Genomic DNA, 14,630 nt, shown 5'->3' on the forward strand with positions numbered 1-14,630 from the left:
TACCATTTGTTTACTATTTTTTGATAGTATACCCGATAATTTTCCAAGTTCATATAACTTCTGCTATTTCTTCTCTCTGGAAATTCAGGCTTTGTGGGTAGGGCAATACCTCCATCTCCAATAAAACAATAAACACCCCCATCCTATAGATAGCCTATTATACAAATACTCAAAAACATCAGTGAAATATATGAGAATAAGCTAAACACAAAACAGTCCAGAGACTAAGGAGGCATCCACCTTTGTCTATGAAGATTTCTCTGAAGAAAAGACAGGACACATAAAAGATAATAGTGTTTTAAGCTATTTATTTACAAGTTTTTGCTAATAACTGCTTTTTAAAATATAGCAAAACAGTGTCATATGCTAACCTGTGAAGTGACATACACGGCATAGAAAAAAATCCATGTCAACTCAACTATTAAAGCACACGGTTGAAAATTAAGTCACAAGGAGACTTACACACCCCGAACAAGCGGGAAATAATACACTTGGTCACAGGAACCTGATCATTCAGTATTACTGACTCTAAGAAATACTATACTAAAAGATAATGGTAGATTTACAAAGTACTTGACAATATATTTCCAATCTTATTTTTAATGATATGACCACAAAAAAAGTTGACCACACATAATATCTATGCATTTCACAGATCAGCAAAACTGAAGGCAACTTCAGAAGGACTGTGGGGAGAACAGAAGCAATTCTTAACAGTTTTCCCATGGTCTTCTCCTTTGAAATAAAACTCAACACAGTAGTCAAAACTAAAGCAAGATTTGATAGTAGCCAGAACAAAAAAAATAAAAGTAAAGTCTCTGAAACAATTAAAAGTACATACTAATATCTGTCTTTGTAGCATACACAATGTTTTCTAATCTTTCTGTCCTTATCTCAATTTGCAAAAAATATTTTCAAACAATCTTAATTATACAGTTAATATGGGTGTATCTTTTAAAATTCATGTGCTAAATCTTTTATTTTAAAAGAAAATAAACTGCAAAAGAGCAGTTAAGCACTAACAATACATGTGATTAAGGCCCTAGAATTTAGTCAGAGGTTTTTATTCAGTAAGTATTGCATTACCATTTAGTCTCTGCACAAATTGAGATACACAAATATGTACTTTCAAAAATTCATTCAAGATACTATACAAATAGACAATAGTATTTACACCCACCAATAAGTTTACTGTATCAGGTTACAAAGCTACTAATTATCATGAATAACTTAAGTTACTGGTCTTCAGATGTGAGCGTCAAACAGAGATAAATTACATCAAAAATCAATATTTTTTTTTACATGAATTATCTTGAAAAATCTAAGAAGTAAACGTAGGTTTTCAAGAACACAAAACGGCATTGGTTAGTGTTACTTATCTTCTTTATGACTTTCACCAAGTGCTAATTAGAAGTACCATTTATGTCAGCATCTTTTGGAAGGATGAAGTCCCGTGGATTAAGTTTCATATCAAGTGAGTTGTAGATCTACTTAATGTATGACTTCTTCGTTCAAAGAAAGAAGGCAAGCTGACAAGGGAGGGAGATGGAATGCCCTGTGAAAGATAAGACAAACATACTTCAATTTTGTCTCCTCAAAACTTGTAGCAGAGCTCAGTGCCATGCCTACCAATCTCAACTTCTACTAATTACCACGACAACCAAGACACAGTTCCAAACTCTTTAAATATAAAACTTAAGATCAGAGGAATGGAGTAGGAATAAAACACAATTAAAACTAGCATTCTGAAACAAAAGCTAGATGACTGACTAATTTACCCAGAAGACGCTGGCTTAGTAATTAATCGCATTGGTATCTTTCCTCCGTGAGGCACTCGTGCCTCAGGGCTACAGGTTATAAGTGAGACTTTGTAAGTCAGTTAAAAGATAAACACTTGAGGAACTTGTATGCTGAACAGAGGGACAACTTCTAGGAGCTGAGTCTCTCCTTCCAGAGACTAAACGTGGGTCCTCAGGTTCGGCAGGAAACACTTTGCCTGCTGAGCCTTCTAACTGGTTCTTTCTTAATTCTTAGTGTGTGTGTGTGTGTGTGTGTGTGTGTGTGTGTGTGTGTGTGTGTGTGTGAGAGAGAGAGAGAGAGAGAGAGAGAGAGAGAGAGAGAGAGAGAGAGAGAGAGAGAGAGGGAGGGAGGGAGAGGGAGAGGGAGAGGGAGAGGGAGAGGGAGAGAGAGAGAGAGAGAGAGAGAGAGAGAACTACCTGACGTGGGTTCTGGGGATCAAACTTGGGTACTATGAAAGAGCATGAAATGTTCTTAACTGCTGAGGCCTCTCTCTCCAGACCCCTTTTCTTACAGCAAAATTAGGAAGGCTAAAAATCACATCATGGAACTAACCTAACAGTAAGTCATCAAGTTTCTATGTTATATGCACAACTCCTATGTGTTTATGTGTGTATGTTCATGTGTATATTTCACTCCACATGAAACTGAACAGGACAGCAGCACTTCTGAGTAACAGTAATTATCAAATTTCTGAGGAATATAAACTTATTCTTCCAAATGTCAAAGTTAATCATCATCAGAATCTTAAACTATAACAAGAAAAACATGCAGAAGGTTATAAAACCCAAGTGACTATAATCAAAATAAACTAAAAGTCTACTTTTTTTAAAATGCAGATGAATGACTATATCTAAACTCAGAGCCTATAAGATAACTGGCTCTACGTTTTCATCCAAAAAGGAGTAAAATAAATAGTTTTAAAAGCAAAATTAATAAGGTACTACCACTCAAGTGATGAAACCTAATGACTTCAACAGCCAAACTCTGTGACTTCCTCTGGTAGAACTTTTATGATTTACTATATAAAAGCCATAAATTTAAGAATCTACATATTATAACATGCTCCTTTAGATGATTGCTTCCTAAAGAAAAATTTTAATGGAACCTGCTTATTATGAACTTAATAAATTCTGTTGTAAAAAACATTTTTATTTGGCAATATGCAAAAACTATTTAATCTAATTTACTATAGATTCAAAGCAATAATGAAGTTGTGAATTCAAAAGTCACATCCCACATAAAGTGATTCAATGGAGAATGTTTTCTTTCTTTTTCTACAAATATAAATTTCAAAGAGCCAAAAAGCTCACATAAAACTTCACAAGGCTTGTTTCCATCACTGCTTGGCATAGTTCCTAATTCTTCACAAATGTCAAAGGTGACTTGGGAAGAACATTTGCTGAAATTTGAAAAAGTTGAAAGAAAACATCAGTTATTTCCTTCTAGTAATTGTGAAGAACTGGAACAGGAGGCAGAGTGCTGCACAGAAGAAAAATGGGAATACCGAGTGTGCCCAACAGTGGGATCTGAGTGCTGACCATGAACGTGCTTAATCCAATTACACTGCTTGGGAACACAACTGGTAATCTGTTAGACTAGAAACAGCACCTGAGGAGAGAGCACGGAATTCTTAAAGGTATTTTAGATACTTCTTATGTATATTGTCTATATAAAAATATTACTACAAATAACATACATTTTCTACAATTCTTCTAAGAAAAATAATAAAACCCACTTACCAGGATTTAAAGGCAACCATGTTTACATTGGTTACAATGAAAAAACAAATAAAACTTTGGCCTTAAGAAAAGTCATAATCTAACAAACAAATGCTTATCTGCATTGTGTTTGTAACTTTGCACACCTAGATTTTTTTACAAAATTTTTTTTCTATTTCTTAATAGAAAAAAACAGGGTCTCATATAGGGCAAGCTGACTTCAAACTTGTTACAGAGCTAAACAGCCAAGGCTGACCTTGAACTTCTGGTCCTACTTGCACTCCACTGCATGCTGGGATTCCAGGTGTGTGCCTGGTTAGCATGGTGCCGAGGACAACCCACAGCCTGGTGCATGTGAGACAAACACTCACCAAATGAGCTACAACTCCAGCCTACTTTGCATGTACTTGTAAATACCCTCATTTTCTTGGCTATAACTCTGTGAAGTATTAAAGACTTTAACTAGTTTTTAAAAATAACTTCACTATTATGTTCCTTATCTGCATTAGTTTTATATGACACAAAACTACCCACTCATTAATACTAGAGCACCCAGTGTGCCAGATTCGAAGCATTTAATATACATTAATTTCACCCTCACCATTACTTTGGATTTGTTTTACAGTAAAAGTAAGACAGATCATTAATAAAACTTGCCAAAATTATACACTAGTAAACAGCAAAACAAGGTTTTGAAAACTTGGGTTTCAAAGTTCACATGCTTAACTATTACCCAAACTGATCCCTGAAGATGCAGCACACATGACTTACGGGTGTGATTTTATATATAATTCAGTTCTCTGATGTAAGGATTACTGACCTCTTGTTCATAAAAACTCAGAAGCTTGCTAAGTGATATATAGCTAAGAACTGACAGCCATGTGATTTCCTTAACCTCAGAGCGTGGGTTAGTAATAATTTAATGAGAACACATATCCTTTGGTGATGTGACATTGTTACAAATGTCTAGTCATTCTAACACTGTGAATGCAGATTGCTTAGGAACACTTAAGTATTTGCACTGATTTTAAATTCCATAGACCCCTCTAAAGTTTAGTTGTAGAGATGACATTCTATTCATCAAGCCAATTGAAAAAGAAATAAACCTTAGTTCAGTGTTACTGGAACTTATCAAATAGAAACAAAACATTTATATTAAGAAAGCGATAAAGCCAGACCAAAGCATGCTTCTTTTCTTATGAAAATTACAATGTCTCGATGCCAGTCAAATCTCACATCCAGTAAACTACATAGTAGGTATGCACCTAACTCACTAAAAGAGGCTCTTAGCTGGGTGTACTGGCACATGCCCAGTACGTGGGGGGGTGGGGGGGGGTGCACACAGAAGCAGGTGGATCTCTGAGTTTGAGGACAGCCTGGTCTACACAGAAGTTCCATAATAACTAAGGTTACAATAGACCCTGCTGGAGGAAAGAAAAAAAGAAAGGACCTTTTCTGCACCTCTCCACATCTGAGTTAGTCCTTTAGCTTACTGAACCAATACTTACTGCTAAGGATGACGTGCTAGACAGACGGCTCACAGCCAGTTTGCCACTGCTGGGAGGACTCCTTCCCTCTGAGCTGTGGGATGATGAAAGAGCCATCCGCAGGGCTCTCTTGGGAGTTTTGGAAAAAGAGAATGCTCTTGTAACCTGAAGTTTAAAAAGAGTTAGTATTAGTTAGCTAGACAAACTTAAGATGGTCCATAAAAATACCTCGACACAAAGGAAGCCAAATATATCATTTCCACAAATAGACGTGGTAGAATTCTCTTTGGCATAGGCCCTGAGAAAATGAAGCCTATTCCCTCTTGCGCTTGGAGCACTCAAGTCCAATGGAAGGGAGAAGTGGAAGGAAAAGGCTAGCCTGAGACACAAGAAATTTAGGGTTTTGCTGTGCTGTTTGTTCTCTGTTTCTTTTCTTTTTGTAGTGCTGGGATTGGACCCAGGATTTCTATGTGCTTAAAAAAAAAAAAAACAAAAAAAAAACCACTCATCACTAAGCTACATCCTTAGCTAAATAAAACCCATGATTTTTCTCTTATGCTGTCACAGTGTAGTTGTGCATTCCAAAGCCACTTGGACCCAATTTCTTTGCTGCTAGGGAAGGAGTTCCTCTGAATCATGATCTAACTAGTTTACCTACTATATGTTACAGTGTTAAGTGAAAGCATATACAAAGATAGCACAGAGCCTCCCCTTCAAAGGGAGACAAAACAAACCTTGTAAATAAAGCAGCAAACCATAAGGCTATGTGGTAGTTTGAATACAAATGGCCCCCAGAGACTCATGTGTTTGACTGCCTGGCCTATACAGAGTGGCATTATTAGGACATGTGGCCTTGTTGGAGGAAGTGTTTCACTGTAGGGGCAGGCTTTGGAATCTCAGATGCTCAAGCTATGACCAGTATGAGACACGGTTCACTTCCTGTTGCTTGTGGATCAAGATGTAGAACTCTCAGCTCTTTCTCCAATACCATGTCTGCTGCATGCTGCCATGCTATCCCACCATGACGACAATGGACTGAACCTCTGAAACTGTAAGCTAGCCCTAGTTAAATGTTTTCCTTTGTAAGAGTTGCTGTGGTCATGGTGTCCCTTCACAGCAATAGAAACCCTAAGACAGGTTGCAGATGTCCATTGGCTCTCTGAAACCCTACTTTTATTTACTTATTTATTTATTTACTTTATCTCTCTATCTATCTCTCTATCTCTCTATCATCTATCTATCTATCTATCTGTCTATCTATCTATCTATCTATCTATCTATCTATCTATCTATCTTGGAGGCAGAGTCTATCTATCTATCTATCTATCTATCTATCTATCTATCTATCTATCTATCTATCTATCTATCTATCTATCTATCTATCTATCTATCTTGGAGGCAGAGTCTCTCTTCATAAGCCAGGTAGTCCTGGAACTCAGAAACCCATCTGCCTCTTCCTCCCAAGTATTGCCATCAAAGGCAGGCACAAGCACACCCAGCTAACTTCTACTTTTTAAAAGCCCCATTATCAACATAAGATGAAAACACGGATAGATCCTGTTTCCTGACTCAGTCATATGCTCTTGCTGAAAACTCTCTCTGGCATTATTTAAGATGAATGAACACGGATTTCTATGTAAAACACCAACAGTACATTTCAACACAAGTCTGATTCATACAATAGTCATTAAGACAAGAATGCCAACAGCAAGTTGTAAGTACTATGACAAAGATGCCACTGAACTTTAGAAAACCAAAACTGTGAGTCATTTCCAAGTATTGTAGAACAGTTTTGTTGTAGACTTTTGAGAGAGTGTGCCTGCATGTGCACACAAGCAGGTCACAGGGCAATGTTGTGGAATATTATTTTAACTGGGCAAAGATGTGTTACATTTGTTTATGTTGTGGAATATTACTTTAACTGTGTAAAGGTGTGTTACTTTTGTTTATGCTGCATTTGCTTAGTTATGTAAAGATGTGTTGCTGTTTTACTTTGCCTGCCTAAGGCACCTGATTGGTCTAATAAAAAGCTGAACTGTCAACAGTTAGGCAGGAGAGGGGTACGCAGGGCTGGCGGGCAGAGAGAAAATGTAGGAGGAGGAATCTAGGCTCGAGAGAAAAGAGAGAAGGGAGGAGAGAATGAGGGAGAAAAAGAGGGAGACTCCCAGGACCAGCCAGGCAGCCACCAGACAGACAGACACGGACATACAGAATGAAAGAAAAGTAAAAAGCCCTGAGGCAAAACATAGATGAAGAGAAACAGGTTAAATTAAGTTATAAGGCTAGTGAGACAAGCATAAGCTAAGGCTGAGCATTCATAATTGATAATAAACATTCATAATTGATAATAAGTCTCTGTGTCTTTATTTGAGAGCTGGTTGGTGGCCCAAAAGAAAGCTTGCTACAGGGCAATCACTGATATGTAATCAGGTACTTTCTAACTTTTACTTTAAGATGGGATCTCTACTGGCATAGAACTCATCAAGTAAGCTATACTAGCTGACCATCAAACTCCCGGAATACCTCCTGACTCTGCCTCCCCAGAAGTAGGATTATAAATGTCTCAAGGCCCAGCCCCTTTGGGTTCTAGATATACAATTCAAGTCCTTACAACAGCTCTAGACTATTCTTTTATTGGTGTTGAAGTATTAGTTTAACTTAATGTAAAAAACACATTTTAGAGATATGTCCAGAATTTCACCCAAACTCACCTTTTTTGAAGTCTTTTTTATTGCTCTAGATGCTCGACTCAATGTACTATCCATATCTTTTGTAGTTACTTCAAAAGATTCTGGATCAGCCACGTACATAAGATTCTCCTGTTGAAAAAATAATTTAAAGTTCAAAAACCAACTGTTTCTAAAATCAAACAACTAAGCACTTACATATATATGGTAACATTTATAACTGAAGTTACTTAAGACTTGTGACGTGGACTGGGATGTGGCTCAGTGGTAGCGGGTCCTGGATCTGATCAATGGTGCAAACCCATCCCACTACCCCCAAAACTGTAATATGCTTAACATAATTTCTACCCTGAAATATACTAACTTGAGGATAATGGAAAATAATTGATTAAAGGAATAGTTTACTGTGGACCACATAACTCAAATCAATAGGCTATGTATCATATAAAAGCTTACTAAACAACCTAAAACTAATGTTATAAATTTAAGAGAGTTAATGCTTAGATATAGTTTGCCACAAAGCCAACGACACATACACTTCCCTAAGAGACTCTCACCCTTGACTTTCCTCCTCAGTCAGAGGCTCTGGCCTGTCATCCCAGTCCCACAGTAATAGCAGCAAGGAATCAGGAATCAGTGTGTTTAACACTCTTGAAACTGTGCAAATATTCTGTATAATGAGCAAAGTGCTCTGTTCTAAAACAAGGTTCCAAGATTATAGAGCACATTCCCAAAGGGCAGGAGCCCTCCTAGAGTAAGCTAAGAACCACAGACCAAAATTAACTTTAAAACCAGAAAACCCCTTGTCAGAACATGGTCCAAGAATGGTCCTGTGAGAATTCTGAGTGATTATGAAAACATTCTTAAGAAAACAAGAGTCTCGTGACCTCAGTTTCTTCAAAACACAGAATTGTTCTTGGAATGTGCTTTCATGCTCCTCCCAGGTGTGGTGGATGGAGTGAGTTTATTTCAAATTACTCATTACAACTGGGTGTTTGTTTGTGTCTCTGCCTCTATGGGAAAACGTTTCTGCCACATGACTGTAGAGTTTACTCATGGACTCTTCCTAACCCTCAGAGTATAAACTGCTGCTCTGAGTAAAGCTGGCTAGTGTGAGACTCTAGCCTGCCTCACTCATGTGCTCCACTCTCCCAGGTCTCACTGCCTCGAGTATAGTAGACAGCCCTTCTCCACATAATTACAAATATTACTATTGCTTTGCACTTTATAAATTTTGTTTGCACTTTCAAAGGCAAGTTTATTCCTATGAATGATTTTCACTTTTATTTATTTATTTATTATGTATACAGAAGAGGGCGCCAGATCTCATTACAGATGGTTGTGAGCCACCATGTGGGTGCTGGGAATTGAACTCAGGACCTTTGGAAGAACAGCCAGTGCTCTTAACCTCTGAGCCATCTCTCCAGCCCTGAATGATTTTCACTTTAAATTCATAAATCGAGACTAAGAAAAGGCAAATGACCTCATTCTTCAAGCACTGAGAAGCCACCTTTTAGCACCATCAGTCTACAACTACTACAGAGAATTGAATACCATCTTGTGAAAGATATTTTTCTGAAAGTTTTCTCATATACAAAGTGGGGAAAATACCGATTATGTCTAGTTGACAGCACTTACAAAGGGAATGCCTGGTAGTGCTCAGGAGAACGGACAGAAACACCAAGCTACAAACACAAATTATTAAACAGCACATCCTACAATTACAAATGGCTATTCAAAATGAAACTAAAGGCAAAATATAAATGCCTGCTTTACTCTCCACCATTAGCAGCCAAATGGCCTTAGTTTACGAAAGCTGTTTTAGTTTCTTCACTAAAGCAATCACATTTGGGGCTGGAGATAAGAGCTCAGCTGTTAAGCCATACACTATTCTAGCAGAAGACCAGAGTGCAGTCCTCAGCACCATGTTAGGCTCTCCCTGCAACTAGAGCTCCCAAAGATTCAGTGAGCTCTTCCGTCATCCATGGATGGGTGCACTCACATACACATAATTTCAAAAGTAAAAACAAGAAAACGAAAGTCACTCTGCCTGCTCCAGACCCACTTTTCCCATATGATGTATCTGCTAAATGACAGGCCTAATCCAGTCCCCAGTAGATAACAGTACCTATAGATGTCTATATTTTTAAGGAAGATACAATGAAAAGTGATACAAAGTTATCTTTATTACTTATCTTGTTTTTGTATTTCCAATTTTTATTTTACATACATACAGTTCATTTCTCAAACTCTCTAACTTCTTTTTCTTATATCCCTTCTGCTTAATGGGTATTTCCCATTTAAAAGAGGTAATGGATGCCACATTTCTCACTTTTTTACACTTAACTCATATTTATAATTGATGTGGAAAGGAGTAGGATATACATCTAATTTCTAAATACTTAACTAAGTTTCATTGTGCCATAACTATGAAAGTTATAAACCATAACTATAGTTAAGGGTCTACACCAGCATGATAGTCTTATTTCAAAAACATCTGCTCTGGGCTGAAGAAATGGCCCAGCAATTCAGAGTACTTGCTGCTTTTCCAAAGGACCCAAGTACAATTCCTAAGAACCAGCTGGCATCTCACAGCCATGTGTAACTACAGTTCCTGGGGAGCCAATGCCCTCTCTGGTCTCCGTGTGCACTTCAAGCATGTGCTGCACAGACATACAAACATACAGGCAAAACAGCCATCTGTGGAAAATATTTTTTTATTTACTCTTCCTATAGGTTCATATTTAAACTTTTAAAACAGTGCGATAGTATTCTGATCACTATAACCTTTTTTTTAGAAGTACAAGCCAGGACCAGCATGATTAAATCAGTGGGTAAAGGCATTTGTCAGCAAGTCTAATATTGTAATTCAATCCCCCAAGAGCACTGTGGTGAAAAGAGAGAGCCGACTCCCCCACCACAAGCTATCCACCAAGCTTCCTTCACAAGAGCACAGCGGCATACACATCCCACTCTCCCAAATAAACAAATGTCATTTTTAAAGCTTAAGTATAATTTAGTATCTCATATGGTAGCAGAGCTACTATTTTCTAGGTTATCAGTTTCTTCTTTAAAAATCATCCTAGGGATCATTCCATCAAATTCCAAAAGTTCTCCAAAGGATTTTAGAAACAGAAGAAATCTGTAAACTAATTAAAGATGAATCAACACCTGTGTATTAATGTTATCACTCAGGAATATCTTACCAAGGGCTCTCAATACTGCAGATTTCTGTTTCATTGTTTTTGTGCTGAATAGTGAAAGCAGATCTTAGAAATGTAAGGCGAACACTCTACCATTGAATTATAATCCTAGTCAAACATAAACTTCTTAAAATAATTTCCCCATTTCTTAAAAGACTATTCCTAAATACTTCATTACGAATTTTATTGGAAGAGGTCATTTTTCTATACTCTGTAGGTTCTGATTGCTGCCTTGCTTTACACACAGCACCACAAATTGAGTGCACAGTTTAGTGATGTGCTGCTTCTCCATGGGAATGCACTTGCACACTGTGCAAACAACATAACATACATCCACAGACCACATAAACTACATTGCTACTCTACAAAAGAATCTCACAGGACGGACCATCACAACGTGCAGTCTGCTGTTGGCTAAACAGAGGCCAGGGATGACTCCTATATCCATCAACAAATACATACTGAAAGAGCCTACTGTTCTTTGGAAAGTTCAAAGAGATAAACATACTTTCTGTTAAGTATGTTTTACTTTTTAACTACAAGTAATCTGTCAATGTTCATTTGACGTGTCCAACTTGTGACACTGTTTTAAAAACAGAAAGCTGAAAATTGCAATGTTGTGCCCTGGAAAATTACTTGACTATGTAAAATGGCTGGCTAAAACCTTAATGTATGCATCAAAGATTCACCTATTTACAAAAAAAAAAAAAAAAAAAAAAAAAAAAAAGAAAAGAAAATTAGAAAGAGAAAATACTAGGAAGCAGCCTAAGTACTGATTTGTGAAATTATAGACAAAATTGCCTTCGTGACTCTAATAAATGTACATTTTCAAAGAAATCTTTACATCTGTTCATCCACTTCTGGAAAGACAAGAGCATAACAAAACTACACCCATAAAGAGAGAGACTACTGGAACAGGGAAATGAGACAAGTATTAGTATAGTGTACCTATTTTAGTTGATTTGTTTTTACTCCAATGTGCAAATACTATTTTTCAACTTAAGAGTAAAAAGTATAGCATCAATAAGTACATATTGTAACTAAAATTTATTTCTTCAATAAAATGTTCATGAAAAAAGTATCAATTTAGATTACGAAGCTAAACTCCACCTTGGCTCAGTTTTTGTCAAACGTTTTTACAATGAAGGCTTCTATAACTTAAGACTCTAGGGTCCATTTTCCTATTGCGTTAACTATTGCTGAGCAAATAATAACTCCCTAAGAACTAAGAAGGGAAAAGTAGTTTCATGGTTATTTTCTGAAAGAACAAATAAATCCCTTCTGATTTGGGGAGAAGACAAACACGGGGTCTTTCACAGCTAACGGGAAATACCCAGGTCTTCCATTAGAGGGCAAAGTAACGACAAAGCTGTTGGCAGAAGCACTGCCCCAGTTCCCTAAGCGGGAAGAAACAGTGAAAAGACGGGCAATGAGCCACAGGAGAAATGCATCGGAGTAGTTCTAGGCTTGTGACTTCTCAGGAGTAATTATGATTCTTCCAAAAATACTCTTTATTTTCCAATCTTTTTCTCTTTCTTAAATTAAATGTAAAATAAATTTAAAACATAGTTCAACCTCGTACTTTCTAACGTAATTCTGAAAACATTGAGAGGTTAGTCAAAGAATGTCAAAGGTAAAAGAAGCCATGGATGGGCAGTTTTTCAATTACAGAGACAGAAGTACTGACTCTAAGATTGGAAAGCAGGAACTGGCCTTCCCACTAAGGAACATGGTATCAACTGCAGATGAAAGGGAGCTGCTGTGGTTTACAAGTTTACTTATGAATGACAGTCCACACACACGAATTATCTCGTATTTCTGGTATCTTAAACCAATAAAAGCATCATTCTCACTGACATGTGAGTCATAGATCCTTTTGCCGTGCCTTGCCTTCCTTACGCTCACCTCCCTGGCTAGTTACTCTTCAAGCTCCCACGGGCACAAAAAAATCACCTTCAGACTATGAGTATAAGAAACAAATGAATTGTAGGTTTAAACTTGAGTAATATCCAATTTACCATATTAAGCATATGCCAAGTATTTCAAAAATATAGAAAAAAGTCTAACATCTGAAATAATTGTGATCCTAACATTTAGGACCTAAGAATTTTGAATACTAAATATCCACCCCAATAACTTGGAGAATATTTATAAATACAAATCGCATATTAATTTAGTTATACACAATACTGTCTCACAAGCACAAATCTCTTCCTACACAGCCTGCATCTATTCCCCAAGTAGTTATAATTCTGCTTACAAGTTCAGAAAAAACAAAATACTGCTATAAGCACCAGTGGCAATAACTAAAATCAAGACATAAAACATTGCTTTGGGGTCTTAAAAAAAGATTAATTTTTATTTATGTGTATGGGTATTTTGCCTGTACGTATGTGCACTGCACGCATGCCTGTGCCCAGAGACCAGATGTGGGTATTAGATCCCCGTGATCTTGAGATAGTGAGGATTTTAAGCCACCATATGGGTTTTGGGAACAGAACCTGAATTCTATGCAAGAATCGTAAGTGCTTTTAGCCACTGAGCCATCTCTCCAGCCCCAAGTTACAGACTATGTTTTTCATTTTTATTAGAAATGTTGAGTTGGTGGCAAAAATACAAAACTGTGGCATAGGGCATTTAATTCTCAAGTTACTTCTAGACTAACTCTATCGCCAAAAGGTGACAATGTTTAACTTCACTATTAGTAAAACTATAGTGCTGGCATTAGAGGTCAGAAATATACATGTGTGTATATGTATGTGTATATATAAAAAACTACCACCTGACCAAGAATATAGACCATGCAATTAAAGGTACATGCTGGCAAGAGACAGGAAATCCCATTGTAAACATTCTGAGTTAACACTTTAAGCAGGCTGAGCTTATACTTTACATTTGGAAACAACAGAATGTGAAGCATCATATCAACAGGGAGAAAAGATGGGTTTTTGTTTTTGTTTGGGTTTTGGGGGGTGTTTCAAGACAAGGTTTCTCTGCACAGTCTTGGCTGTCCTGAAACTTGCCCTGTAGACCAGGCTGGTCTTGAACTCAGAGATCTGCCTGCCTCTGCCTCCTGAGTGCTGGGACTAAAGGTGCGCGCCATCCAGACAACAAGAAGGTTTGACCAAGAATAAAGATGCCAGAACCCTACAGTCACTATACAAATATCAGTTGTTGTTCTTGGCTTTGGTTTCATGTTTTTGTTTAAGTTTTCTTTCAAACTGAGAGCTTTAATTAAGTCATTTACAAAGGGTCACAATAACTTAAACAGTATAGACAATAAAATGATCACACTTATCTTATTCACTTAAGCAGCGTCAAGCTGGTGTGGTAATCCAAGCACACGGGAGGCGAAGGCAGGAGGACTGCAGCAAGTTTGAGGACTCCCGGGTTACATGTCAAAGAAAGAGACACTTCAACAATAACAGAGAGAGCAACTTCAATTGTTTAGGGTAACAGGAAACAAAAACAACAACAACAACAACAACAAAACCCTACTGATTCGAATAATTAGAATTGCCTTTTTAAGAAATATCAGTTATGTCTATTATTTATATCTCTTGTACATACATATTTAGAAACATACTTTCTTCAACATCGCAAAATATTCTCAAATAAGACATTAATTGGGGCTTTAAATTTTCCTGTGTGTGAAATCTTAACTGCAGGAAAGAGCTTGACTGGTGCCCCTGAACCTGAATGTGTAAAGCACAATTCTAAGGGAAAACTTCAACA

At 37.2% G+C, this 14,630-nt stretch overlaps 1 protein-coding gene across 3 annotated transcripts in view; it reads right to left on the minus strand.

Annotated features, from left to right (window-relative positions):
• Positions 1 to 291: 291 nt before the first annotated feature.
• The window catches only part of Ect2 (epithelial cell transforming 2), a 64,871-nt gene continuing 50,532 nt past the window's right edge, over positions 292 to 14,630 (minus strand). For all 3 annotated transcript variants that reach the window (XM_052731677.1, XM_052731678.1, XM_052731676.1), the window contains 3 exons: positions 7,717 to 7,824; positions 5,027 to 5,170; positions 292 to 1,555 (listed from right to left, as the gene is read on the minus strand). In XM_052731677.1, coding sequence (XP_052587637.1) covers positions 1,466 to 1,555; positions 5,027 to 5,170; positions 7,717 to 7,824 — 342 coding nt within the window. In that variant the 3' untranslated portion in view covers positions 292 to 1,465. The remainder of the gene's footprint in view (positions 1,556 to 5,026; positions 5,171 to 7,716; positions 7,825 to 14,630) is intronic.

Source organism: Peromyscus californicus, unplaced genomic scaffold (assembly GCF_007827085.1).
Source record: "Peromyscus californicus insignis strain IS unplaced genomic scaffold, ASM782708v3 Scaffold_9__1_contigs__length_137607984, whole genome shotgun sequence".
NCBI lineage: Eukaryota > Metazoa > Chordata > Mammalia > Rodentia > Cricetidae > Peromyscus > Peromyscus californicus.